The sequence below is a fragment of the Oncorhynchus nerka genome, linkage group LG26, assembly GCF_034236695.1.
Source record: "Oncorhynchus nerka isolate Pitt River linkage group LG26, Oner_Uvic_2.0, whole genome shotgun sequence".
NCBI lineage: Eukaryota > Metazoa > Chordata > Actinopteri > Salmoniformes > Salmonidae > Oncorhynchus > Oncorhynchus nerka.
Window position 1 is genome coordinate 18,934,044 of NC_088421.1, and position 25,507 is coordinate 18,959,550.

The following is a 25,507-nucleotide window of genomic DNA, read 5'->3' on the forward strand; positions in this document are numbered from 1 at the left end:
AACTTTTCCCAACCTTGCAGATAGACGTTTCATGAATAGAGTAATACATAAATCCTTATTCTATACGTCAGAGAGGCATGTTTTTTTAACGTAGCATATATATATGAACTTTCCAAAACGTTACGTCATGCAGAACACGCCGCTGTGGACGGAGTAAATAAATGGGGGTAAATGCATAGGGTAAATGAAACGTTGGTCCTTTATTGACCAATCACGATACCCAAGTAGACAAACAGGAAGTCAGGCCGCTAGCTAATCATGGGATAACTTGTTCTTGAAAGGCATTTCCAATTCCGACTCTTATTTTGTTGACAGTAACGTTAGTTTGTAAGTGAAACATACAAGATGACAGATATGTAAATAAAGGTAAGAGGACAAATTGTCGACCAACTATAAAGAACTCAGGAGAGAACAGCTAATGTTAGCTTGTTTACAGAATATAATAGAGATATGGATGTCGTTGGCTAGCTAGTTAACCCGCTGTCAATTAGTTATTAGCTCACTCACTAGCAAGTCATTCAGCCTGCATTTGAGTTCGCTTAAGATTTGAAAGCTATATTTTTTACAATACAACGTTAGAACACATTCAGCCGGCAAGAAGCTCGCCAATGACAAATGAATACCAACGTGCTTGCCAATGTGTTGGAAAAAAAGTTAACTATTCATCTGTAATGTTGAGACATGTAGTTACCTGAACCCTAGGCGTGTCACTGTAATGTTAGCTGGTTGTCAACACGAATATTATTACTTACGTTAAACAATTCAGGTGCTGACTTATCACACAACGTATCACAGATTGTTAGCTCGCTAACGTTACTGATATACAGTGTATTCGGGAGTATTTAGACCCCTTGACGTTTTCCACATATTGTTACGTTACAGCCTTATTCTAAAATGGATTAAATAAATGAGCTTCCTCATCAATCTACACACAATACAACATAATGACAAAGTGAAAACAGGTTTTTCGAAATGTTTGCAAATGTATTACAAATAAAATACCTTATTTACATAAATATTCAGACCCTTTACTATGAGACTCTAAATTGAGCTCAGGTGCATCCTGCTTCCATTGATCATCCTTGAGCTGTTTCTTCAACTGGATTGGAGTCCACCTGTTGGTAAATATCAATTTAAATAGAGATGATTTGGGAAGGCACACACTTGTCAAAAACCAAGCCATGAGGTTGAAGGAGTTGTCCGTAGAGCTCTGAGACAGGATTGTGTTGAGGCACAGATCTGGGGAAGGCTACCAAAACATTTCTGTAGCATTGATGGTCCCTGAGAACACAGTGGCCTCCATCATTCTTAAATGGAAGAAGTTTGGAACCAACAAGACTCTTCCTAGAGCTGGCCGCCCGGCCAAACTGAGCAATCGGGGGAGAAGGGCCTTGGTTAGAGTGGTGACCAAGAACCTGATGGTCACTCTGACAGAACTCCAGAGTTCTTCTGTGGCGATGGGAGAACCTTCCAGATGGACAACCATCTCTGCAGCACTCCACCAATCAGGCCTTTATGGTAGAGTGGCCAAACCGGAGCCACTCCTCAGTAAAAGGCACATGATAGCCCGGTTGGAGTTTGCCAAAAGGCATCCAAAGGATTCTCTGGTCTGATGAAAACAAGATTGAACTCTTTGGCCTGAATGCCAAGTGTCACGTCTGGAGGAAACCTGGAACCATCCCTACGGTGAAGCATAGTGGTGGCAGCATCATGCTGTGGGGGTGTTCTTCAGCGGCAGGGACTGGGAGACTAGTCAGGATCAAGGAAAGATGAACAGAGCAAAGTACAGAGAGATCCTTGATGAAAACCTGCTCCAGAGCACTCAGGCCCTCAGACTGGGGTGAAGGGTCACCTTCCAACAGGACAATGACCCTAAGCACACAGCCAAGACAATGCAGGAGTGGCTTCGAGACAAGTCTATGAATGTCCTTGAATGGCCCAGCCAGAGGCCAGACTTGAACCCGATTTGAACATCTCTGGAGAGACCAGTAAATAGCTGTGGAGCAACGCTCCCCATCCAAGCTGACAGAGCTTGAGAGGATCCGCAGAGAAGAATGGGAGAAACTCCCCAAATACAGGGTTGCCAAGCTTGTAGTGTCACACCCAAGAAGACTTGAGGCTTTAATTTCTGCCAAAGGTGCTTCAACAAAGTACTAAGTCAAGGGAATACCTATGTAAATGGGATATTTCGTGTGTATATATATATATATATATTTGCAAAAATGTCAACCTGTTTTTGGTTTGTCATTATAGGCTATTGTGTTTAGAATGATATGGGGGGGGGGGGGGGGGTATTAAATCCAGTTTAGAATAAGGCTGTAACGTAACAATGTTGAAAAAGTCGAGGGGTCTGAATACTTTCCGAATGCGCTGTAGACTAGCCAGCTATAAAATCTTTCAGTGTATATTAAACAGTTGGATACTAGCTACATGTGAAGGCAGATGGAGCTCTACTGTGTGTGTAACTGCATTTTCAGTATCTCCTGAAAAGAAAGTGCTGTATCACAATTATTTTCCAGAAGATACTGACCCTACCGTTACGATTGTTTAAACTGAGCTGTACTGGGGTCAGAACACAATCATGATTACATTAAAACACTGTGGAGCTAGCTGGAGAAATGGCTCAGAAAACATACCTCAATGCAGGGATGGGTGATGTCACTGTACTCCAAGTTTTAGCTTTATCCACATTGATGCATCGAGAAGATTGAAATACTGCTAGTTTTCCCGGAAAACTGCCCTTTGGTAGGGTTGGTATCTTCTAGCAACAACATTCTAGTCTATCTATTTGAAAGAAACCCATGTCTGAAATTCCTACTGTCATCACAAGCTAGTCACGTGCCCTCAGTCTAACTCACTGAGGGGAATTATTAACATGTGATGCAGTTTAACATACGTTTGTAGCTACTTCCTGGAGAGAAGACTTAGTATACGCTACTACTATGTTCTGTGCAGCCAATATCTCTCAGCTTACATCTGATCTTTGTCCCTGATGGTAATCAAGGTTTCTTCTTAGCTGAATACTCAATGGTGTGTCCACTCTCAGGTTGATATGGCAATAAGGAAACGACCTCCAGACAGTTGGACAAGCCCAGTAGTCATGAACCCCAGTTCTCCCTGTGAGGGCCAGAGCCCTGAGGGTGACCCTCCAGATGATTGGTTCCACCTTTCCACCATGTCTCTGGGAACCCAGGGCTCTGATGGGAGCCGGGATGACCCAGAGGAACCTGAGGAGAGAGGCAGACTCAAGTCCAAGATGGCGTCGGCATGGAACAATGTCAAATATGGTGTGTGTGCCTAAAACCGTTTTGACCTAACAGTGACCAGTCACTTATTGCTTGTCATTTTATAGTTTGTTTTCCTTCGCCCATCCAGGCTGGTCGTTCAAGTCAAAGGCCCGCTTCAGCAAGACCTCTCCTCTGACCATGCTTGGACAGTCTTATCTGCTCAGTCATGGAGGTGAGAGATGTTCTGTTGGTTGCGTAACTCCACCCTTTTAAAAAGACCCACACCTAATGGTAAACTGGTATGTAACTGGATTTGAGAAAATTCTATATTCAAGACCAGTGTCTGTCCTTTGTTTTGTCAGTGGAGAGGGAGTGCTTTCGCCAGGCCTTTGCCACTCTGCTGTGGCTGACGTACAGGCGGGGCTTCCCACAGCTGGATGGTTCCTCTCTGACCACAGACAGTGGGTGGGGCTGCATGCTGCGCAGTGGACAGATGCTGCTGGCACAGGGGCTGCTGCTACACCTGCTGCCGCCAGGTAAAAGACATAACACACTTGTGCACGTGGGAGACACACACATATATACATACATACATGTACATGTTTCCAGCAGCATCTCAAAGTATCTCCTGAGTAACACACTACTACAGTTTATCACTGCTTAGCCTTGTCCCTTGTCTCTCTATTGTTGCCAGGCTGGACCTGGCTCTCTGCCAACCATGTGTCCAAAGATGACATGGAGGTACTGGAGTCTTGCTCCTTGGGTCCAGAGGTGACTAAGAAGGGAAGGAGGAAGAGCATAGTGTCCTTCCTGGAGAGCCGGACTGAGGTCACTCACAGACGGGTGGTGTCCTGGTTTGGGGACCATCCCATCGCCCCGTTCGGGCTGCACCAGCTGGTGGAACAGGGCACAAGCGCAGGGAAGAAGGCAGGAGACTGGTACGGCCCCTCCATCGTAGCACACATTCTTCGGTGAGAACTTAGAAGCTAAACCTGCCCCCTCCCAGCCATCTGCATTCCATACAATACATCTTCCCTTAGTGATGTGGGGTGTCTGTTTGTTTTAGTAAGGCTGTTGACGCAGCATCAGCAGAGGTGTCCAATCTGACAGTGTATGTAGCACAGGACTGCACTGGTGAGTGTTCCTTTGTTATTTAATTCTCACTATTTGGCAGGGTGCCCATCAGACTATAGTAATAGGTGGTATCATTATGTGGTCCCTGTGTAGTGTACATAGATGATGTGGTGAGGCTGTGTAAGAGACCTCTATCTGAGGGCTCCACAGGACCCAGTCCAGCCTGGAAGTCTGTCATCATCCTGGTCCCTGTGCGCCTGGGAGGAGAAGTCCTCAACACCACCTACATCAAATGTGTCAAAGTATGTGTCAAGTCAGATTAACATGCTAGAGACATGCACACAGACACTGACAACCACAGAACACAGTGAGAGATTGGTAAATCATTCTTGTTTTTATTTCCATAGAATCTCCTGAGGTTAGAATGCTGCATTGGAATCATTGGTGGCAAACCCAAGCACTCTCTCTTCTTCGTTGGGTACCAAGGTAGGTGTATGGTCTTCCTGTTGTCATTCTGTAATTTTACCTTCCTTGTACCCTCACTCTGACCATGCTCATGTCTCCTGTGCTAGACGAACAGCTGCTGTACTTGGACCCCCACTACAGCCAGTCCACAGTAGATATCACACAGGATAACTTCCCCTTAGAGGTAATGGAAGGCGCTCTCTTTCTATTTTGGCTGTCTGTGTTGTTTGAAAACCCTATACATTATTCTATCTACAACACTAGCCCAGGTCTTAGACCAAGATTGTATCTCGGTCTAGCAGTGTAACACTAAGCCACTTATTTACCAACCTGTCTGTGCCTGTTGGCCACGCTTTCGTGATACAATCAAGATAAAATCTCGGTCTAGAAACTGGGCTACCCTGACGCCACCATCTCTCGCCTTAATGGGGCCTTCTTCTCCTCTCCACTCCCCCTGCAGTCGTTTCACTGTAAGTGTCCCAGGAAGATCTCCTTCAGTCGCATGGATCCCAGCTGCACTATAGGCTTCTATGCCAAGAGCCAGAAGGAATTTGAGTTACTGTGTTCAACTGTTAGCACGGTATGTGGGGGGCACACACACAGGCACTATTGCTGCTACTATTTATCTACGCTATACTGTATATTATTTTTGTGTATATATTTCCAAACATAAAAATTCCAAACATAAAAATTGTTATTTTGTTACTACTTTATTACTTATTGTGTATTCTTTTTATAAATGGGTATTGCACTGTTGAGGAAAGCTTGCAAGGATGCATTTCACTGTACCGTTTACACCTGGTATCCTGTGCATGTGACCAACTTGATTTTACTTGTGGTGTCCATGTCTGGCTATGAATTTGAACCATGGACAAGATGCTGTTGTTTACTCTTGAGATCAAATATGCATATATGAAGAGTATGCTATATAACTGGTGCAGAACATGTTTTAGTTGCAAGGAGCCAAGTACATTATTGCTTTTACAGTATGTCTGTAATACAGTTAATGGTTAAATTGAGATGAGGGGAAAAATAAGAGCTCTTCTAGAGATGGTTCTCTCATTCATCTCTTTTCCCCAGGCTCTCTCATCATCAACAGAAAAGTACCCCATCTTCACCATTGCAGAGGGTCAGGGACATGAGGATGAGAGTGATGCATCCCCAAACTCTGTCACCCACATCCTGACCAAGGACAAGGCGAGGCTGCGAAGGACCAATAACAGCAACAGCATGGATGAGTTTGTGTTATTGTGAATTAACGTAGCAGGTATAAAAGTTCTAAGCTAGGTTGAATTAGCTGTATCCCTGAAAACCGGAACATCCGGTTGTTGGCAACTCTGCGACGGGTGCTGTGAACAGACTGACTGAATGTGGCCAGCAGGGAACATAATTCACATACCAACTCATACACACAGTTACTGAACTGAGCTTTATCAGTGGCAGCTACTGACGGGGCACATGCTCCAGCATTCGCCTTTATCCCCAACCTCCACAGGCAATAACCAGGCTGGGTGAGGTGTTGCTGAATAGAACAGGCCAATGACACTATTCTTGTGTATTTATTAGTTTGGGCTAATTATTTGATTTAAGGGGATGTGTTTTTATGAATGTAACAATATTTTTTAAATGAAGGTTTTTGTATAATTGTTTTTAATTTTAAGGTTTTGATATCAGTATGGTTTTGAGGTTCTTACGTTAAATAACCTGCCTTCAACTTCATTGTTTATTATTCTACATGAAGTCATGGGTGACTCTATGCCTGTCTGAAAGACACTAACTGACCCCATTTCATTATTGTGTAGATAGGCTGCTCATCCCATAGTCCTCTCCACAACAACCTTTTGTTGAACTACTTTGTATTGAGTCTAATGCTGGACAATCTGGGCTCTGAGCTGTTGTTTGACATCATGTGACAGGATGTCTGCTCTGTGAATGGATTAGGAAATTGGATTCCTTAGACCTTGTGACGTGCACATGGAACCGGTGAAGGAATCAATTTGTCTTCTTAGAGATGTGTTGGTTTTCTGTGGTTGAGTGGGGAGAGTATAAAATAATAATTTCAACGAAGAGGCACATTCTGAGCAATATGGGGTTGCATTTGCCCTGTTTTCGGAATGAATATTTTTTACATGGAAAATGAGTGGCACAATGCACTCAATAAAAGCTCAGTAACTCAGTCAACTTTATCAGACTGATTTTAGTTTAGGCCATACAAATTTGAATTACATTTTTAACGGATACCCTGCAGTGCTTCTACATTGTTTGTTATTTGGGGTTTTAGGCAGGGTTAATGGAAGGTAATGGAAGGTGCTCTCTTTCTATTTTGTCTGTCTGTGTTGTTTGCAAACCCTATACATTATTCTATATCCACGACATTAGCCCAGGTCTTAGACCAAGATTGTATCTCGGTCTAGCAGTGTAACACTAAGCCACTTATTTAGCCACTTATTACATGTTTAACGGATACCCTACAGTGCTTCTACATTGTTTGTTATTTGGGGTTTTAGGCAGGGTTTCTGTATAGCACTTTGTGACCTGCTGATGTAAAAAGGGCTTGATAAATACATTTGTTGGATACCCCTCTTCAGTTTTCTCCCCACCCCAAAAAATCTTAAAATTTTACTGAAAAATGTAATGATTGTAGCTAAAATAATGTCCTCAAGCTTCTAGTAGAAAGCTATGCCACTTCCTCTCAGATTATGGCTGAACTATGCCTCTTTTAGCTTCATCTCTTGGTTAGGTCTCTAGGAGTTGAATTAAGGTCGTTATAGTATTTTAACAAGATCCACATTTAATAATACATTTGGAAAGAGACCTAACAATGTTAGTATTTCTGGTTTATTGGAAAAATGCATCAAAAGCAGAAGTTCTGAGCAGTGTAGTATCTAAAAGGGAAAGTGCTGCACATTAGTCTGTAGGTATGGACCTCATGTCATGGCCATACTGCTGGAAATACAGGTGAGAGTGGTACTGTAGCTCAGGCAGCACTAGTCGCACACAGAGCCCCTCTTCCTGCAGAGTCAGGTTCCCTCGTACCTTGTATCCCAGGATGGTGACTGTGTCGGTCTGCCAGGGCCTGACCAGGTCCTCCAGCTCACCAGGGGGCACTCCTCCTCTGGCCACACACTTCTGTCTGAGCCTCTGTGTGGAGGCCCTCAGTAGGTTCACCTCCCTTTTCAGTCTCCCCAGGCCATACTGCTCAGCTTTCTCCCAGAACACCTGCAGAAATAAGTTGTAGAGCAGCACATCCAGACTGTTCCAGAGCCTGGCCTTGGTGTCGTCCTCTATCGGGGTGATGTCCGAGGGGGCGCGGACATTCAGGTGCACATAGGCCAGCTCCTCAGGCTCCAGCTGCAGCAGAGCCCCCAGGAGAACCAGAGACTCATCAAAGTGCTCAGCAATCATTACCAGCTGGAAGGCCTCCTCCAGCTGAGTCAGCTCCATGGGCCAGGATGCGTTCCACTCTTGGCTGCTGAGGCCCAGGTCAAAGCTCATAGGGTTCCTGGCTAGGCCATTCCCAGGTTCTGTAGGGTCCCAGTAGGACTCTGGGGCCTCCAGGAAGACTGAGAGGGCTGACTTCCTGTTAGCTGTGTCAGCTGCCTTTTTGGCTAGAGTGAAGGCAGGTACAGTGGAAGTGTAGTAGCTGAAAACGGACTCAAAGGTATGTAGAGGATCACGCAGCAGGGTGATGTAGATAGTGTTCTTGGGCATCACCTGTTTCAGCTGTCCCAGGTCCAGCCGCATGTGGCTGCAGAGCATGTCGAACTGAGAGGAACCCGGTGGCAGCTCATCTACAAAGTCTGCTCGGAACCTGGAGCCATAAGGAAGGTTAAACATGTTAAAGCAGTGAAAGTTATCTGCAGTTAATATCCACCAAATGGAGGGGCTCCAAATGTACCAGAGACCTGACAGTATATTTGATCATCTGAACATTGCAATAGAACATATCTACTCATCAGATGAATAGAGGTAACCGTATCTTACAGGAGATAGTAGTCGTGCCCATACCTATCTGGGTAGCTGAACTGGTATGCGTAATAGGGGAAGGCGAAAGTGAGGTTCTCCTTCTCCCCAAGGCGGAACATCAGATTCTGGACAGTGCTGCTTCCAGTCTTGTGTGTTTTGAGGAAAGCTACAGGTGGAGGGCTCCTCCTTGTCCTCATAAAGGTGTACCCATTGGGATCTCTTTGATGCTGCAGATTGGGTGTCTGAACCTCCTTCCTGCTGTTAGGGGCAGTGTGGGATGGGACGGGGGTGTTTGGAGGAGCATTGTCGGAAAGTGCTCCCTTCTCCTCCACCTTATGGCCCTTGTGCCCACCATAGTGGCTTTCGACATAGGAAAGAGAGAGGATTTCAACAGACATCTAGGTAAATAAAGTCTCAACAGGACTTATGTAGCTTAGCTGTATGCCATGACAAAAAACTCCTCATTAATCAGTTCTGTATTTGAAAGGTTTTTTTAATCTGTAATGCATTTATGCAAATATATGTAGTGTTTCTCTGGTACATTTTCACAATAACCACTGAGTTAAATCTATTAGTTTTACCACCACCTACAGCTACAGACAGTGCATAATGGTGTGGGGAGAAAGAGAGAGACAGACTGTCCCTTACCTTGGATGCTGCAATGACTGAGTAGCCAGGAGCATGAGAAACAAGGTGACACACAAAGCCATCAGGAGACCCATCACACGGTGTCTCCAAAGTTGGGTGGACAACCAGCGGAGGGTCATCTCCTTTCTGTGGCCCACCCGAAACACTTTCCTCTGGAACCTTCTTCCCTCCTAGCATGGAAAATGGGCTCTGGGACTTTGAAGGTGAGACTGGGTTCTGGAGCTTAAAGAAACTGACAGACCTGACCTCACCCTCTAAGCTGGCTCAGTGAGACGTCACGCAGCCAGCCAGCAACTCTCCAGCCAAGAAGCCATGATTGAGTTTTTGACTAACATAAGATTTGAGAATGTCTATTCTCAAGCTTTGCTGCTGTTGTGTAAGGTGCAACTGCAATATGACAAGGCTAATGTCCTTATTCACATGTTAAGAGCAGCAATCACTGTTTTTGTATATCAGGGATGCCAAATACTAAAAGCTAAATTGGATAAGAGACAAGGACATTAAGGAAAATAAATACATACAATTAAAATAAATAAGAACACAAAATTCCCCAACACAAAGAATAGTAAAACCACCTAGGCCTAAATCAAGGTGTGCAACAATGAAAATGTATTTTAAGAATAGCCTACACATCTACAAACAAGTTAATGACACCCTTGTTTTTATGGTATTTCACTATTTTCTGATATGAATGTGTGTGATATGACTGTGGCAAACACATTGACTGTGCTTTTCATTGAAAGGGACGGGTCTGATATTGGAGGGGGCGTTGCTTTCCTCATCGACCCTTAATGTGCATTATCATTCAATTGGTTAAAATGCTACATGTCAAGATACTATTGGCTCATAATAAAACCGGTGATAAACGGGTAACCCTTACCCTCCTGTGAGGAGGCCATGTTCATTACAAAAACGTTGCAGATAGAAATGCCATGACTTTATTTTATTTATTTTGTATTTTTAATCCCAGGGCCCGTCCCCGCAGGAGGCTTTTTGGTAGACGTCATTGTAAATACGAATATGTTCTTAACTGACTTGCCTAGTTAAAGGTTAAATCAAATCAAATAATGTAAAAAAAAATATCTTGATGAACGCGGTTCCAGTGGTGCGCGACTTCAGGATTTTTGGAGTCGACTCCGACTCCTGTGATCGGAGTCGAAATGAGTCGCCACTTATTCGGCTCTTGCTCAACTCCAAAAACACGCTGAAAAGGATGCACACACATGTACGTACGCACCACCTCATTATTGCAGTCCTACTAGGAAGATTATATTTGCGATTCAGAGGACTGGCAAGAGCATGATCCCTACCAGTTGAATATTAAATGACTATTTTGTTTGATTATAGAAGGTGATGTGTAAGAAGTTACATCTATAATATTTCAGTGATATTTATGCTGTGTGCAGCCTCCACAGATCCCATGCGATGGATGATACTGCGCACTCGATGATGTTAAGCCTATTATTTGACATGTTATAGCCCTATTCGGACGGGTATTACTAAAGACGTTGGTTTTGTAATTATTATCCAAGTATGTGCGTTGACGAAAATATAGGTCTCCCCATAATATTTACATTGATGAAGTGTGATCATAACCATTATTTTTGCGATCCATTCATGACGTCCTTCCTAATAACAATGCCCCACATCCTGCTGATTTCAGATGCTGAGCGCTATATACACGTTTGTTTGTGTATATGGGGGAGAACGTGAATTTCTCATTTACATAAAGTTCAGCGGGGATCCTGCTTTGCGAACTATTACCTAGGACAGGGCTCTCTAACCCTAATCTAGCGCATCTGATTCAATAATTAGCTGCTTGATAAACGGAATCAAATTAGGCTACAACTGGATCTGGAGCAAAACCCTACAGGAACTCTCCATGAACAGGGTTGGGGAGCAAGCCAGCCAGAGTTTCATTAAATAAACTATAGGCAATCATTTTTATTGCGCATGTAGGCCTAATTTAACTGATGCATTTGGCGATGTTCAACTTCAATTCACTGGCACTATGAAGATCAGTTTAGCCATACTCACTGACGGCCTAATATATACTTTAATATACTTTTGGTAATTTACGAGGCATAGCTAGATACAGATGACCAAGATACAGCCTATGCGCATGGTCTAACAGTCTTTCTGCCTGCCCATATCTTCTCTCTCCCTCGCCCGCTCCTCTTTCTCTTCGCTATGAAAAACGCTAGTGTGTGTTTGGTCTTCGGTCTGTTGCGTGTAGAATAACTCAGCCTACTCATTGATAGCCCTGACCTTCGTGAATTTGCGCGAGACATTACAAGGCAAGCAATTGTGAAATACAGCATTGCAATAGCCTACATATTTTGATTACCGATGCACAGTTCTGCCTGCTAGCGGACATGCCTGGCTGTGCCCCTCCCATCTCCCCCCGCTATTTATTTGCGGTGAAAGATGCGAGTTTGTGTTCTCCGGGAAATAGTTTCCTCCATTGCAAAAATACTGAATTTTAGGAGTCGAAGCTTGACACCAAGGAAAGGGAGTCGACAGGCAAAGGAGTTGAGGAATCGATTATTTTGGAGTCGATTATCCACCACTACCCAGTTCTCTCCGTGGTTCTATCTAGTCCCTATGCATTTCATTTCAATAACCTGTATCATCATATTTTGTTTTACTGTAAAGCGGACTGGTACATATGCCAATCTACAAAACAGCACCTTTGGCTGTGGTTATTAAACGAGTCAATATTGCTAGTGTTGATAACGGTCAATGTTTTTTTTGACATTGCACATTTTATTCAGATAGAAAAATGCATGTAAACAGAGCTCAATTGCTATTATTATTATTGTCAATGACTACTATCAACAATGATGCCTCATGATCTTATTTTACTACATGTAATAATGCTGTTCTATAATAATTTGTACACCCATCCCCCACGTCGACATACTTCGAAAGGACCTACTCGCGAAGGGTGATTTCAATGTAAGTCAGATTCAGGTGTTTTATTGTCAATACTTCGTCGATGTTATCCTTGTTCAGATTAATGATACGTAATTTCACTTTTGGTTATCGTTGGGTTGGGAAAGAACGGTAGTCAGGACCGACATTACTCGTCTGTCTCTGCAGACAGTGGCGACAGACTGAAATTAATACATGTTTTTGGTAAATGTATCTAGTTAACTCGAGCCGGGGTACGGGATGCGGGTTGGATCAATCAACTGAAAATATATATATATATTTTTTTACTCTTGCGGCATCTCTCAAGTCAGCAAAACAACGTCATTCACACCATACATTTTGTTAAGACAGCATGTTCGGCTAGCAGAGACCATACCATTAGCTAACGTTAGCCAACTGTCTGGCAGTGTTCCAGTTTATTCGCATTTATTATGTAGAAAACAATGTTTGAAATGTAGCCCATCACATGGGTGAATGGATTCTGACCTCAAACAAATATAGCGTGCTATTATGTTGTAAACGGAGCGAACGGAGGTTGTTTTGCTGCTAGATAGCTTTCTAGTCAAGTTATGCACCACATTAGGTGCCTTACGCGCTGCGTTTTTAAAGTGTTATGACCGATAAGGAGTTAACATTATTTTTGGTGAGGGAAATGTTTGGGGTGATCAAACTTGAAGTGTGTGTAGCATCTGGATGCAGAGGGCTGGGGCGAGCGGGGAATGGCGTCCTAGATTTATCAGGAGATATATACTTGGATTACGGAGGACGAATGGAAGGAAAAATAGAGGAAGGTGAGTTTGAATTGGTCAAAAGTGGAGGAAAAGGGAGATGGTTTGTTGAAGAATGGTAGAAAGTGTGATCTGTACACTGGATCGAAGACAGGATAAATGAAAGTGAATGAGGGCGAAGTATCGGAGGTGGTAGGTGTGAAGTTCTCGGAGCCAAAGGATTACACGGAGGGTTAGGATAAAGATTAGTCTGTGACCGTAGGAGTGAAATTACGGGAAAAGTGGACCCTTGCCTTTTGGCGGATCCATTTTTGGTTTCAGGGTGGGTGAAAATTGAGTTGGGTGGTATGGAATCGGTGAAGGAAACCCGAAGTGGTCTTGTGATTGTTTGTGTTTCTGTGTTGGGCCAGATTGAAGCAGGCGCTTCGCGTCAAACGTCTGGGGTCAGGATATGTGTATTGTTTTGCTCTCAAGCATAGGGCGCCATTAAAATGAGTGATTATTGGGGTAGCGGTAAATGTGAAAGTGGACCATCTGAAGCCAGGGGAAGATTCCCGGTGTTTGTGATGCTCTTCGTTTGGTGTGACGCTGACCGTGTGGCTTGAGTGGAGAAACAGAGGAGTCGTTGTGTTATTTTGATGTTGAGTCTTTGCCCGGCAAAGTGATTTTATATCAGTTATCCCTGTACGAGCTTTTCTACCGAATAAATTACGATGTTAACGTTACAGGTGTGTCATGCTAATGGTCATGTGGCAGCAGTGTAGGATGGAGGTTCCTATGTGTGCAGAAGGACATGAAAGGTATGTGTAGCGTTGGTGAATTTTGGTTGAGAGAATGACAAGCGTGCAAAGCTGTCAAGGCAAAGGGTGGCTACTTTGAAGAATCCCAAATATAAAATATATTCTGATTTGTTTAACACTTTTTGGGGTTATTACATGATTCCATATGTGTTAATTCATAGTTTTGATGTCTTCACTATTATTCTACCATGTAGAAAATAGTTTTTAAAAAATAAAGAAAAACCCTTGAATGAGTAGGTGTGTCTAAAGTTGCACATAATGGGGAATATTCAGAGGTGGATACTTTCCTTGGGAATGAATATTAATACCATTTAAAAATAGATGTTTTCTGCATTGGATATATTTACCATATCATATGGAGACAAACATTAACCGTTTACCTTAAAAGTAGACCTAATTACAAATTATTCAAGCCTTCCAATATAAATAATAATAAAATATCCCCAATGATCCATCTCATCTCCCAAAAACGTTTTCAACATACATCTTTAAAATGAAACTAAAGCTTTAGTTGTCTTCCTCTCAGGCTTCAATGTCTTCTCCCTGGACCTCCTCAATGTCCACCTCTTGATCATCAGACTCTGAGGCCTCATCTTCACTGTCACTTTCCAACCTGGTTGAGGATGGCTCATTGTCAGGCTCAAAAAGCCTCAAATTTGCCTGGATGTCCACCAATTTTTTAACCCATGTATTGGTCAGCCTGTTGCGTGCTTTGTTGTGTGTGTTTCCAAACAAGGACCAGTTGCGCTCTGAGGCAGCGGCTGTTGGTGGGATTTGGAGGATAATGGAGGCAACAGGGGAAAGAGCCTCAGATCCACAAAGTCCCTTCCACCAGGTGGCTAATGAGATATGTTGGCACGACTGCCATATTGCATCTCCATCCCAAAGCCCTTGCTTGGAAGTGTACTTCGCCAGACTGCCAAGAACCTTGCCATCATCCAGGCCAAGGTGGTGAGACACGGTAGTGATGACACCACATACCTTGTTGATCTCTGCACCAGACAAGACGCTCTTGGCAGCATACATGTACGCTGCGGCGTGTATGGGCCTCAGGCAGAAGTCTTCATGCTTTTTGATGTATTTTAGAACTGCAGTTTCCTCTGCTTGGAGCAACAGTGAAGTGGGCAGGGCAGTATGGATTTTTTCTCTTACATCTGCAAGCAGAGTCTGAACATCAGACAGGATACCATTGTCTCCCTCAAATCTCCTATATGTTTCAGGCTGCTTACCACTCTCCCAAAATATATCATCCAGGAGGATCCTCTTGATGGGGCTGTCCATATCGGCAGACTATGATATGGCCATTTCTTGGAGAGACACCTTCCCCTCCAGGACTGTCCAACATGATGACAAACCACCCCAACGGGTGTTGCTGGGCAGCTTCAATGTGGTGCTCTTATTCTTCTCACTTTGCTTGGTGAGGTAGATTGCTGCTATAACTTGATGACCCTTCACATACCTAACCATTTCCGTGGCTCTCTTGTAGAGTGTATCCATTGTTTTCAGTGCCATGATGTCCTTGAGGTGCAGATTCAATGCATGAGCAGCACAGCCAATGGGTGTGATGTGAGGGTAGGACTCCTCCACTTTAGACCAAGCAGCCTTCATGTTTGCAGCATTGTCTGTCGCCAGTGCAAATACCTTCTGTGGTCCAAGGTCATTGATGACGGCTCATCTGCAATGTAGAGACTGGTGTATCTGTTGTCTCTTGTGTCTGTTGCTCTTGTAGAATACTGGTTGAGGGGTGGAGATGATGTAGTTAACTATTCCTTGGCCACGAACATTCAACCACCCATCAGAGATTATTGCAATACAGTCTGCTTTCTCTATGCTTTGATTGATCTGGATTTGAACTCTGTTGAACTCTGCATCCAGCAAATGAGTAGATAAAGCATGTCTGGTTGGAGGGGTGTATGCTGGGCGAAGAACATTCAGAAATCTCTTTCAATACACATTGCCTGTGAGCATCAGAGATGAACCAGTTGGCCAGATGCACTTGGCCAGATGATTCTGCATCTGTGTTGCAGTCTTCACATATGATTTGGCACGGTATTTGCAAATGTACACAACTTTTCCTTCTACGTTACCTGCAGTGAAATGTCTCCACACATCAGATTGTGCCCATGGCATTTTCCTGTAAAGATTAGAAGAAAAAAAAGTTAAAAAAAACATTTAAAATTCTTTACAATGTAAAGATAAATAGTTAAGCAGTTAGATTAAATAACTCCTTTTGTAAGATATGTTTTAAAATGAAACATGTATGGAAACAGGTGAATTAACAGCTCAAGCGAGCTAAATCCCACATGGTAGCAAAAACTAACTAGCAGAAATGGTTAACAAGTTAGAAATAATTTAAACACACTTTTCTGTAGGCTACAATTTCCTAGTTAACAAAAAAAATATTCACCCCACCCAATATTGTAATCAAAACTTACCAGAAAGCATGTAGTCCTTAGTAGTGTGGGCTGAATAGCATCTCATTAGTGTGCAAGATCTTGAGAATCAGCTGTACATGTGATGGAAGAATGCACTGTGCATGCAGAGGGTTGCAATTCCATTGAATTGGGGATAGGTTATCCAAAATATGCCACAAGACCTAGAATTGCCATGTATCCCACAAAAAAAGGTTCACTGTTGTAAGCTAACTTCTTTGATGAATTTAAGCAAAATTCCCCAAATTCCAGGGCTTAACTTCCCAGGAAAAAATTCAGGAAATTTACCGGAAAGTTTCCAACCCTTTGCAACCCTAGGTACAGCCAACTAATGCAATATTGTCAAAACGATACAATATATCGTCAACAGTATCCCGATATGTAATGGTATCAATCCCCCCCCATCACTAGTACACAGTACATTTTACTCCCCACTGCTGGGTTGGTTTGTTGTAAATAGTGGTCAGTATCTCATCTGCCATTTGTCCTCTGCAGAGTGGATCTTGGTGCTGTCACATTCTCAGACTCACTTGAGAAATGTCCACCCCGGACCCCCCCATGGGAGGGACACCTCGGCCGGGCCCGTCTCCAGGAGCCATGAGGGGCCCCAGCCTTTCCCCAGGCTCTGCTCATAGCATGATGGGACCCAGCCCAGGTCCCCCAGCCTCTGGACACTCTCACCCACAACAGGGGCCCTCAGTATATCCTCAGGAGAATATGCATCAGATGCACAAAGTAAGACAGAAAATGGGCATATCCATAACTGTAATGTATGTTAAATGTCTGCTATGGTCTGTGGTACCATTTTATGATACTTTTTTTGCATTAATCTATTCATCCTTTACTGTACATAAGAAATGTATGTGCTGTCTAAGTAGGACATGCTTATGTCAATGTATTAATGTGTGTTGTCTTCTCCCAGCCTATGGAAGGCATGCATGAGAAGGGCATGTCTGATGACCCTCGCTATGGACCAATGAAGAGCATGGGCATGAGACTAGGTGGAGGCCACATTGGAATGGGACCCCCTCCTAGCCCCATGGATCAACATTCACAAGGTACCATACCATGGGGCACTGATTAGATTGGATAGAGGAAACATTGACTCTGTTATTGAAGGAGCTTTACACAAAAGGCTAATGATCTAAATATATGGTGCTTATGATTTTAGACTTAAGCACAAATGTTTTTAAAGCTGATTACCCGAAAAGAGAATGCTAACTCGTGTAGACTTGTGTGCACTTGTACTGTCAACTCAACCAGCTAGTTTCTCCTCATTCACTTCTGTCGTTTTGTTGGGTAGCGTGAGCAGCAGACGCTCAGTGGAGGGGCGGGGCATGAGGCTTCCCCTTTCAGACAATGCTGGTGGCAGCTGTCTGCTACAAAACTACTCAGTCACCAAGGAGAGAGGGACAGAGGGGCTGTTGAAATACTGTAACACAGGAGAGGGTGTTTTTCTGTTGACTCTTCTATCCTGTATTGACTGGTGACAAATCAAATTGTATTCGTCACATGCGCCGAATACAACAAGTGTAGACCTTGCAGTGAAATTCTTACTTACAAGCGCTTAACCAACATGGCAGTTAAGACCATACCTTTTAAATAAAAGTAAGAGATAAAATGAACAAATAATAAAGAGCAACAATAAATAAAAATAGCGCGGCTATATACAGTGGGTACCGGTACAGAGTCAATGTGCGGGGCTATTGAGGTAATATGTACAGAGAACGAGACTCAGCTGTAATGTGTGCATGTGACGAATGCCTCTAACCCTATTACAGGGGCTGAGTCACTGGCTTACTGGTGCTCCTGAGGTGCTGACTTGTGGCACCCTCGACAACTACTGTGATTATTATTATTTGACCATGCCGGTCATTTATGAACATTTGAACATCTTGGCCATGTTCTGTTATAATCTCCACCCGGCACAGCCAGAAGAGGACTGGCCACCCCTCATAGCCTGGTTCCTCTCTAGGTTTCTTCCTAGGTTTGGGCCTTTCTAGGGAGTTTTTCCTAGCCACCGTGCTTCTACACCTGCATTGCTTACTGTTTGGGGTTTTAGGCTGGGTTTCTGTACAGCACTTTAATATATCAGCTGATGTAAGAAGGGCTTTATAAATACATTTAATTTGATGTCTGTTAGACTGATTTGTAAATTGTTTGTATCGCCAGTCCAGCTCATAATCATAAGACCAGTCTGGATTTGATTAACATTTCTTCTGGTCTGTTAGCATCCATTTCGCCACCATGCCCTACCATTCCCAGGGAAGATGACTTCTCTCACCTGTGCTTCTACACCTGCATTGCTTGCTGTTTGGGGTTTTAGGCTGGGTTTCTGTACAGCACTTTGAGATATCAGCTGATGTACGAAGGGCTATATAAATACATTTGATTTGATTTTGTCTCCTCCCCAGGCTACCCCTCTCCACTGGGGAGTTCTGAGCACTCTCCCAACCCTGTGCCAGCCAACAGCCCTCCCCCCGGCCCCATGATGCCCTCTGGCCCAGGTGTCCCCATGGAGGGCGGTGACCCCCAGGCCATGGGCCAGCAGAGCCTCGGTGGTGTCCTGAGTGGTGGTTCTGTGCCAGGCGGGGTTGGGCCTGGTGGACCCACCCCCTTCAACCAAAACCAGCTGCACCAGCTCAGGGCCCAGATCATGGCCTACAAGATGCTGGCTCACAGCCAGCCCCTACCAGACCACCTGCAGATGGCTGTGCAGGGTAAGAGGCCCATGCCAGGGATGCAGCAGCAGCCAGGGATGCCCAACATGCCCCCTTCCTCTGGGCCTGGAGCGGGGCCTGGACAGCCACCAGCAAACTACAACAGACCACTTGGTGAGTGGGGTAGGCACATGCAAGTTTATGCTACACAGCCTGTTAATGAGGTTTGCAACCCTATGAATGACACACAAATGCACATAATTACAGTCAATCACACACAAATGCTGTCCATCTCAAACAAAGAAAATAAATAATTTGAATGCTTAACAACGACCCTTGGTGGTGAAACTACAAACACATGCTCTCGGTTCAGGCACCATTTTCTACGTTAACTAGACTTCAGTAGGCATGAATGCCCAGGTAGTGTCTGATCATATCTAATGTCATCTTGCAGGAATGGTAGGCCCAAACATGCCTCCTCCAGGACCCTCAGGTGTTCCTCCTGGTATGCAGGGCCAGCCCACCAATGGACCCCCTAAACAATGGCCCGAAGGTGAGCCTCAGCTTGACCCCTGGGCAGTGATTTACCTGTGTGTGAGAAGGCACTAGTCTGTAGTGTTTTTAGTCCATGTTCTTCTCTTTCCTGTGCTGATAATTTCACCAGACTTATCACAAGGTTAGTAAGTAAGAATTTGTTCTTAACTGACTTGCCTAGTTAAATAAAAAACTAAACAAGGAATACACGCATATTTAACAGATAATAATTGTACCAAAACACTGTGGAATCAATGGTAGAAACTAATAACTCTTTCAATGCCATGTATTCTAGGGCCCATGGTGAATGCTGCTGCTCCATCCAGTGCCCCCCAGAAGCTGATTCCCCCTCAGCCCACTGGCAGACCCTCCCCTGCTCCCCCCTCCCCCCAGCCCCCACCCATGGTGCTGCACCAAAAACAGAACCGCATCACGCCCATCCAGAAGCCCCGTGGCCTGGACCCAGTAGAGATCCTCCAGGAGAGAGAGTACAGGCTGCAGGCTCGAGTGCTGAGGCACGTAGCGAGTAAAAATCATCTGTCCTCCGTTCCAACACTCACTACCGAGTTTCAAACTGCCTCTGGAAGCAACGTCAGCACAAGAACTGTTCGTCGGGAGCTTCATGAAATGGGTTTCCATGGCCGAGCAGCCGCACACAAGCCTAAGATCACCATGCGCAATGCCAAGCGTCGGCTGGAGTGGTGTAAAGCTCGCCGCCATTGGACTCTGGAGCAGTGGAAACGCGTTCTCTGGAGTGATGAATCACGCTTCACCATCTGGCAGTCCGACGGACGAATCTGGCTTTGGCGGATGCCAGGAGAAAGCTACCTGACTGAATGCATAGTTCCAACTGTAAAGTTTGGCGGAGGAGGAATAATGGTCTGGGGATGTTTTTCATGGTTCGGGTTAGGCCCCTTAGTTCCAGTGAAGGGAAATCTTAACGCTACAGCATACAATGACATTCTAGACGATTCTGTGCTTCCAACTTTGTGGCAACAGTTTGGGGAAGGCCCTTTCCTGTTTCAGCATGACAATGGCCCCATGCACAAAGCGAGGTCCATACAGAAATGGTTTACCGAGATCGGTGTGGAAGAACTTGACTGGCCTGCACAGAGCCCTGACCTCAATCCCATCGAACACCTTTGGGATGAATTGGAACGCAGACTGCGAGCCAGGCCTAATCGCCCAACATCAGTGCCTGACCTCACTAATGTTCTTATGGCTGAATGGAAGCAAGTCCCCGCAGCAATGTTCCAACATCTAGTGGAAAGCCTTCCTAGAAGAGTTGAGGCTGTTATAGCAGCAAAGGGGGGACCAACTCCATATTAATAACCATGATTTTTGGAATGATATGTTCAAAGGGCAGATACTTTTGTCCACATACTTTTGGTCATGTAGTCTACACAATTGGCAGGGGGGTTAGATCAGCTCAAATGTTGCAGATAGATTGTGGCTTCTATCAGTGTAAATATCTGCATAATTTCCAATCCCACATATATTTTTGGGTTGTGTGTGTGTGTGTGTGTGTGTGTGTGTGTATATATATATATATACACATACACATACACACACAGTACCAGTCAAAAGTTTAGACACCTACTTGTTCGAGTAAAAAAAAAAAAGGTACTATTTTCTACATTGTAGAATAATAGTATAGACTTAAACTATGAAATAACACATGGAATCATGTAGTAACCAAAAAAGTGTTCAATCAAAATATATTTGAGATTCTTCAAAGTAGATGACAGCTTTTCACACTCTTTGCATTCTCTCAACCAGCTTCATGAGGTAGTCACCTGAAATGCATTTCAATTAACAAGTGTGCCTTGATAAAGTTAATGCGCTTGAGCCAATCAGTTGTGTTGTGACAAGGTCGGGGTGGTATACAGAAGATAGCCCTATTTGGTAAAATACCAAGTCCATATTATGGTAAGAACAGCTCAAATAATCAAAGAGAAATGATAGACCATATTTACTTTTCATATTTACATTCATTACAGTTACCAGCCTCAAAAATCGGCAATTAACTGCACCTCAGATTTTAAAATAATAATAATTCACCTTTATTTAACCAGGTAGGCTAGTTGAGAACATGTTCTCATTTGCAACTGCGACCTGGCCAAGATAAAGCATAGCAGTGTGAACAGACAACAGAGTTACACATGGAGTAAACAATAAACAAGTCAATAACATAGTAGAAAAAAAAGAATCTATATACATTGTGTGCAAAAGGCATGAGGTAGGCAATAAATAGGCCATAGGAGTGAATAATTACAATTTAGCAGATTAACACTGGAGTGATAAATGATCAGATGAACATGTGCAGGTAGAGATACTGGTGTGCAAAAGAGCAGAAAAGTAAATCAAATAAACAGTATGGGGATGAGGTAGGTAAATTGGGTGGGCTATTTACCGATGGACTATGTACAGCTGCAGCGATCGGTTAGCTGCTCAGATAGCAGATGTTTAAAGTTGGTGAGGGAGATAAGTCTCCAACTTTAGCGATTTTTGCAATTCGTTCCAGTCACAGGCAGCAGAGAACTGGAAGGAAAGGCGGCCAAATTAGGTTTTAGCTTTAGGGATGATCAGTGAGATACACCTGCTGGAGCGCATGCTACGGGTGGGTGTTACCATCGTGACCAGTGAACTGAGATAAGGCGGAGCTTTACCTAGCATAGACTTGTAGATGACCTGGAGCCAGTGGGTCTGGCGACGAACATGTAGCGAGGGCCAGCTGACTAGAGCATACAGGTCGCAGTGGTGGGTGGTATAAGTGCTTTTAGTAACAAAACGGATGGCACTGTGATAAACTGCATCTAGTTTGCTGAGTAGAGTATTGGAAGCTATTTTGTAGATGACATCGCCGAAGTTAAGGATCGGTAGGATAGTCAGTTTTACTAGGGTAAGTTTTGCGGCGTGAGTGAAGGAGGCTTTGTTGCGGAATAGAAAGCCGACTAGATTTGATTTTGGATTGGAGATGTTTGATATGAGTCTGAAAGGAGAGTTTGCAGTCTAGCCAGACACCTAGGTACTTGTAGATGTCCACATATTCTAGGTCGGAACCATCCAGGGTGGTGATGCTAGTCGGGCGTGCGGGTGCAGGCAGCGAACGGTTGAAAAGCAGGCATTTGGTTTTACTAGCGTTTATGAGCAGTTGGAGGCCACGGAAGGAGTGTTGTATGGCATTGAAGCTCGTTTGGAGGTTAGATAGCACAGTGTCCATATAAATGATTGCAGCCCATATAAATGCTTCACAGAGTTCAAGTAACAGACATCCCAACACTGCTGCACAGAAACCACTACTAAAAGACACCAATAAGAAGAAGCGACTTGCTTGGGCCCAGAAACACAAGCAATGGATATTAGACTTTGGAAATCTGTCCTTTGGTCTGATGAGTCCAAATTTGAGATTTGTGGTTCCAACCGCCGTGTCTTCGGGAGATGCAGAGTAGGTGAACGGATGATATCTGCATGTGTGGTTCCCACTGTGAAGCATGGAGGCGGTGATGTTGTGGGTGTGCTTTGCTGGTGACACTGATTTATTTAGAATTCAAGGCACACTTAACCAGCATGGCTACGACAGCATTCTTCAGCGATACGCCATTCCATCTGGTTTGCGCTTAGTGGGACTATCATTTGTTTTTCAACAGGATAATGAACCAACACACCTTCAGGCTGTGTAAGGTCTATTTGACCAAGAAGGAGAGCGATGGAGTGCTGCATCAGATGACCTGGGCTCCACAATCACCCGACCTCAAACCTATTGAGATGGTTTGGGATGAGTTGGACTGCAGAGTGAAGATAAGCAGCCAACAAGTGTTCAGCATATGTGGGAACTTCTTAGACTGTTGGAAAGGCATTCCAGGTGACTACCTCATGAAGCTGGTTGAGAGAATGCCAAGAGTGTGTAAAGCTGTCATCAAGGCAAAGGGTGGCTACTTTGAAAAATATTACATATTTTGATTTGTTTAACACTTTTGGTTACTGCATGATTTCATAGTTTTGATGTCTTCACTATTATTCTACAATGAATAGTACAAATAAAGAAAAACCCTTGAATGAGTAGGTGTGTAAACTTTTGACAGGTTTTATGTATATAAACATTTGTTATATATTGTCCGTTTATTATTTTCCCATAACCCTACCACCCCTCCCCTAATTGGATTAAACTAATGGACAACACTTAGTCTTCTACTTACAGTTTATACATACTATATCCTCTACATTTTACAGACACAGTACATTTTACGTTATCTTGTTTTTTTATTTTTAGTCCCAACCTTCAGCTCCTCTCAACCCCTCCCATCCATCTCTGAACACCATCCTTTTTTAATGTCTATTTGCCATATATTTTTCAACTGGACTGTGATGTTTCACAAAAGTTCAGAACCTTTCTATTCTCATAGTTTCAACAGATTGTAAATTAAATATAAACATTTTTGCTTAAGAGTATTATTGAGTGATTGATTAACTGATTTTTCAAATTACCCAGCAGTGCTACTTGCAGAGTGAGATCCAGGTAAATGTCACAGGTTTTCTATGGAGCCAGATAGCTGCCAAAAGGTTTAACGTACGTATCGTTAGGATCGTAAGAAAATCCATACATAAATTTGTTAGGATGGTTAGAAAAGCCATGCGTGAAATGCAAACGTGAAATTTAATCTGTGAACATAGAAACACCATGTTACGATTACGGACTAACATTTAGGCTTGAACAAATCTTGTTGAAATTCTGACATACAATAATACCTTTCAGAGTTTTGGCAGTTTCATCGCACCGTCAAAAAAAAAAAACGTACACCAAACGGCCTGTGAGGAGTGCTACACGAACAAGTATAACACTGAAAAAAATCAAATAAATTGAAGCCGGAGAAACTGGAAAGAGTTATCCTGCACATTCTCTATTACTCCTCAGTTGAGTTTACTTCACATCTAGGTAACTAATGTAATGGATTTGTTTGCCAGCGCGTGTATTATGCCTACAACAGTGAAGTTTCAGTTAGCTAGGTGAATCAATACAGCATGGGCATATTTCTGGGTGTCGTGGACATCCCCATGCATGCACCTTATCAACATATGACTAATTAGTACTGCACCATCCCATTCTCTGTCTGCAATCATAACCAGTAGTATATACCAGGAATAATGAAACATAGATGTTTGGTGAATCTATGAATTATGTATGACCACTGGAGCCTTTGCCACTCAATATTATTTTTAGAATACACTCGCATTAACATCTGCTAACCATGTGTATGTGACAAATACAATTTGATTTGGTCTGAGTTGTAATAGGAACTAAATCAAAGAGAATAGAACAACAGTCTTATCTGTTTGTTTATTGAAATCCATGTGTGTATTCAAAAGTATCTCAATTCACAAGTCGCCTATTTGAATAAATCAATGTTTAATTTAGGCCTATCCAAATAAAACAATGGGCCAGGCATTGCAATGTAGGCTATAATTTTGGTACTGGTGTCTTGCGGAATAATTGTAGGATTCTATTTGTGTTTTATTACTGTTTTTATTATAGGCCTCCCCTTAAAAAGAGACCCTAGATCACAGGCCTCTAAATACATTTGAAACAAAATAGTTGAAGGCTAAAACAAGCCTACATACAGGTTGGGATTCGCAAATACAACAGTCAAAATCACAAATACTGGAAAAAGTGTGAATCATTAGGTTACATGATCACTACAGTAGCCTCATGTGGCTATAAAAATATATTATGCAATTATATGTCCATTAAATAACACATATTTAGATGGTGGAATAGGCCTAGCCTAAATCATGTTTACTTTCTATTTTGCGCCATCTACTGAGTGGCGAGCCCGAGTGCCGCTGCGGTCTAAGGCATTACATCTCAGTGCTAGAGGCGTCACTACAGACACCCTGGTTCAAATCCAGGCTGTATCACAACCTGTGATTGGGAGTCCCATAGGGTGGCACAATAGGCCCAGTGTCGTCCGGGTTTGGCCGTCATTGTAAATAAGAATGTATTCTTAACTGACATGCCTGGTTAAATAAAATAAAAACTAG

General features: G+C 43.4%; 3 protein-coding genes across 6 annotated transcripts; 2 read left to right on the forward strand and 1 right to left on the reverse strand.

Annotated features, from left to right (window-relative positions):
* Positions 1-205: 205 nt before the first annotated feature.
* Positions 206-7,341, forward strand: LOC115110613 (cysteine protease atg4da-like). Of its 2 annotated transcripts, none has more exons than XM_029636423.2 (11): positions 206-366; positions 3,047-3,287; positions 3,376-3,459; positions 3,590-3,763; positions 3,922-4,198; positions 4,294-4,361; positions 4,455-4,603; positions 4,709-4,787; positions 4,874-4,950; positions 5,227-5,346; positions 5,847-7,341. In XM_029636423.2, the coding sequence occupies exons 2-11, from the start codon at positions 3,053-3,055 to the stop codon at positions 6,018-6,020; spliced, it is 1,437 nt and encodes a 478-aa protein (XP_029492283.2). In that variant the 5' UTR covers positions 206-366; positions 3,047-3,052; the 3' UTR covers positions 6,021-7,341. The 2 variants fall into 2 exon arrangements, with proteins under 2 accessions (XP_029492283.2, XP_029492284.2); XM_029636424.2 differs by having other exon boundaries at positions 3,922-4,165.
* LOC115110615 (galactose-3-O-sulfotransferase 2-like) lies at positions 6,454-9,592 on the reverse strand. Its single transcript, XM_029636426.2, has 3 exons — positions 9,381-9,592; positions 8,775-9,092; positions 6,454-8,577 (listed from the first exon to the last, which is right to left on the reverse strand). Exons 1-3 carry the CDS (start codon positions 9,497-9,499, stop codon positions 7,674-7,676), a joined length of 1,341 nt encoding a protein of 446 aa, XP_029492286.2. The 5' UTR covers positions 9,500-9,592; the 3' UTR covers positions 6,454-7,673.
* A 1,956-nt stretch (positions 9,593-11,548) lies between these two features.
* On the forward strand, positions 11,549-23,920 carry LOC135564667 (transcription activator BRG1-like). 3 transcript variants are annotated; one of them, XM_065010213.1, is made up of 6 exons: positions 11,549-12,338; positions 16,770-17,009; positions 17,197-17,332; positions 18,689-19,108; positions 19,389-19,487; positions 19,764-23,920. In XM_065010213.1, the coding sequence occupies exons 2-6, from the start codon at positions 16,812-16,814 to the stop codon at positions 20,795-20,797; spliced, it is 1,887 nt and encodes a 628-aa protein (XP_064866285.1). In that variant the 5' UTR covers positions 11,549-12,338; positions 16,770-16,811; the 3' UTR covers positions 20,798-23,920. The 3 variants fall into 3 exon arrangements, with proteins under 3 accessions (XP_064866285.1, XP_064866283.1, XP_064866284.1); XM_065010211.1 differs by lacking the exon at positions 11,549-12,338 and adding an exon at positions 12,370-13,105; XM_065010212.1 differs by lacking the exon at positions 11,549-12,338 and adding an exon at positions 13,119-13,842.
* Positions 23,921-25,507: the final 1,587 nt, after the last annotated feature.

Bases quoted from the DNA above. Each gene is read 5' to 3' on its own strand.
- LOC115110613 (XM_029636423.2), top strand. From the start codon at position 3,053: ATGGCAATAAGGAAACGACCTCCAGACAGTTGGACAAGCCCAGTAGTC. The intron at 3,460-3,589 runs GTGAGAGATGTT...TTGTTTTGTCAG, and splicing joins TTATCTGCTCAGTCATGGAG to TGGAGAGGGAGTGCTTTCGC. The intron at 4,788-4,873 runs GTAGGTGTATGG...CTCCTGTGCTAG, and splicing joins CTTCTTCGTTGGGTACCAAG to ACGAACAGCTGCTGTACTTG.
- LOC115110615 (XM_029636426.2), bottom strand. From the start codon at position 9,499: ATGACCCTCCGCTGGTTGTCCACCCAACTTTGGAGACACCGTGTGATG. The intron at 9,093-9,380 runs GTAAGGGACAGT...CTATGTCGAAAG, and splicing joins CAGTCATTGCAGCATCCAAG to CCACTATGGTGGGCACAAGG. The intron at 8,578-8,774 runs GTATGGGCACGA...TTATGGCTCCAG, and splicing joins CAGTTCAGCTACCCAGATAG to GTTCCGAGCAGACTTTGTAG.
- LOC135564667 (XM_065010213.1), top strand. From the start codon at position 16,812: ATGTCCACCCCGGACCCCCCCATGGGAGGGACACCTCGGCCGGGCCCG. The intron at 19,109-19,388 runs GTGAGTGGGGTA...GTCATCTTGCAG, and splicing joins AAACTACAACAGACCACTTG to GAATGGTAGGCCCAAACATG. The intron at 19,488-19,763 runs GTGAGCCTCAGC...CATGTATTCTAG, and splicing joins CCCTAAACAATGGCCCGAAG to GGCCCATGGTGAATGCTGCT.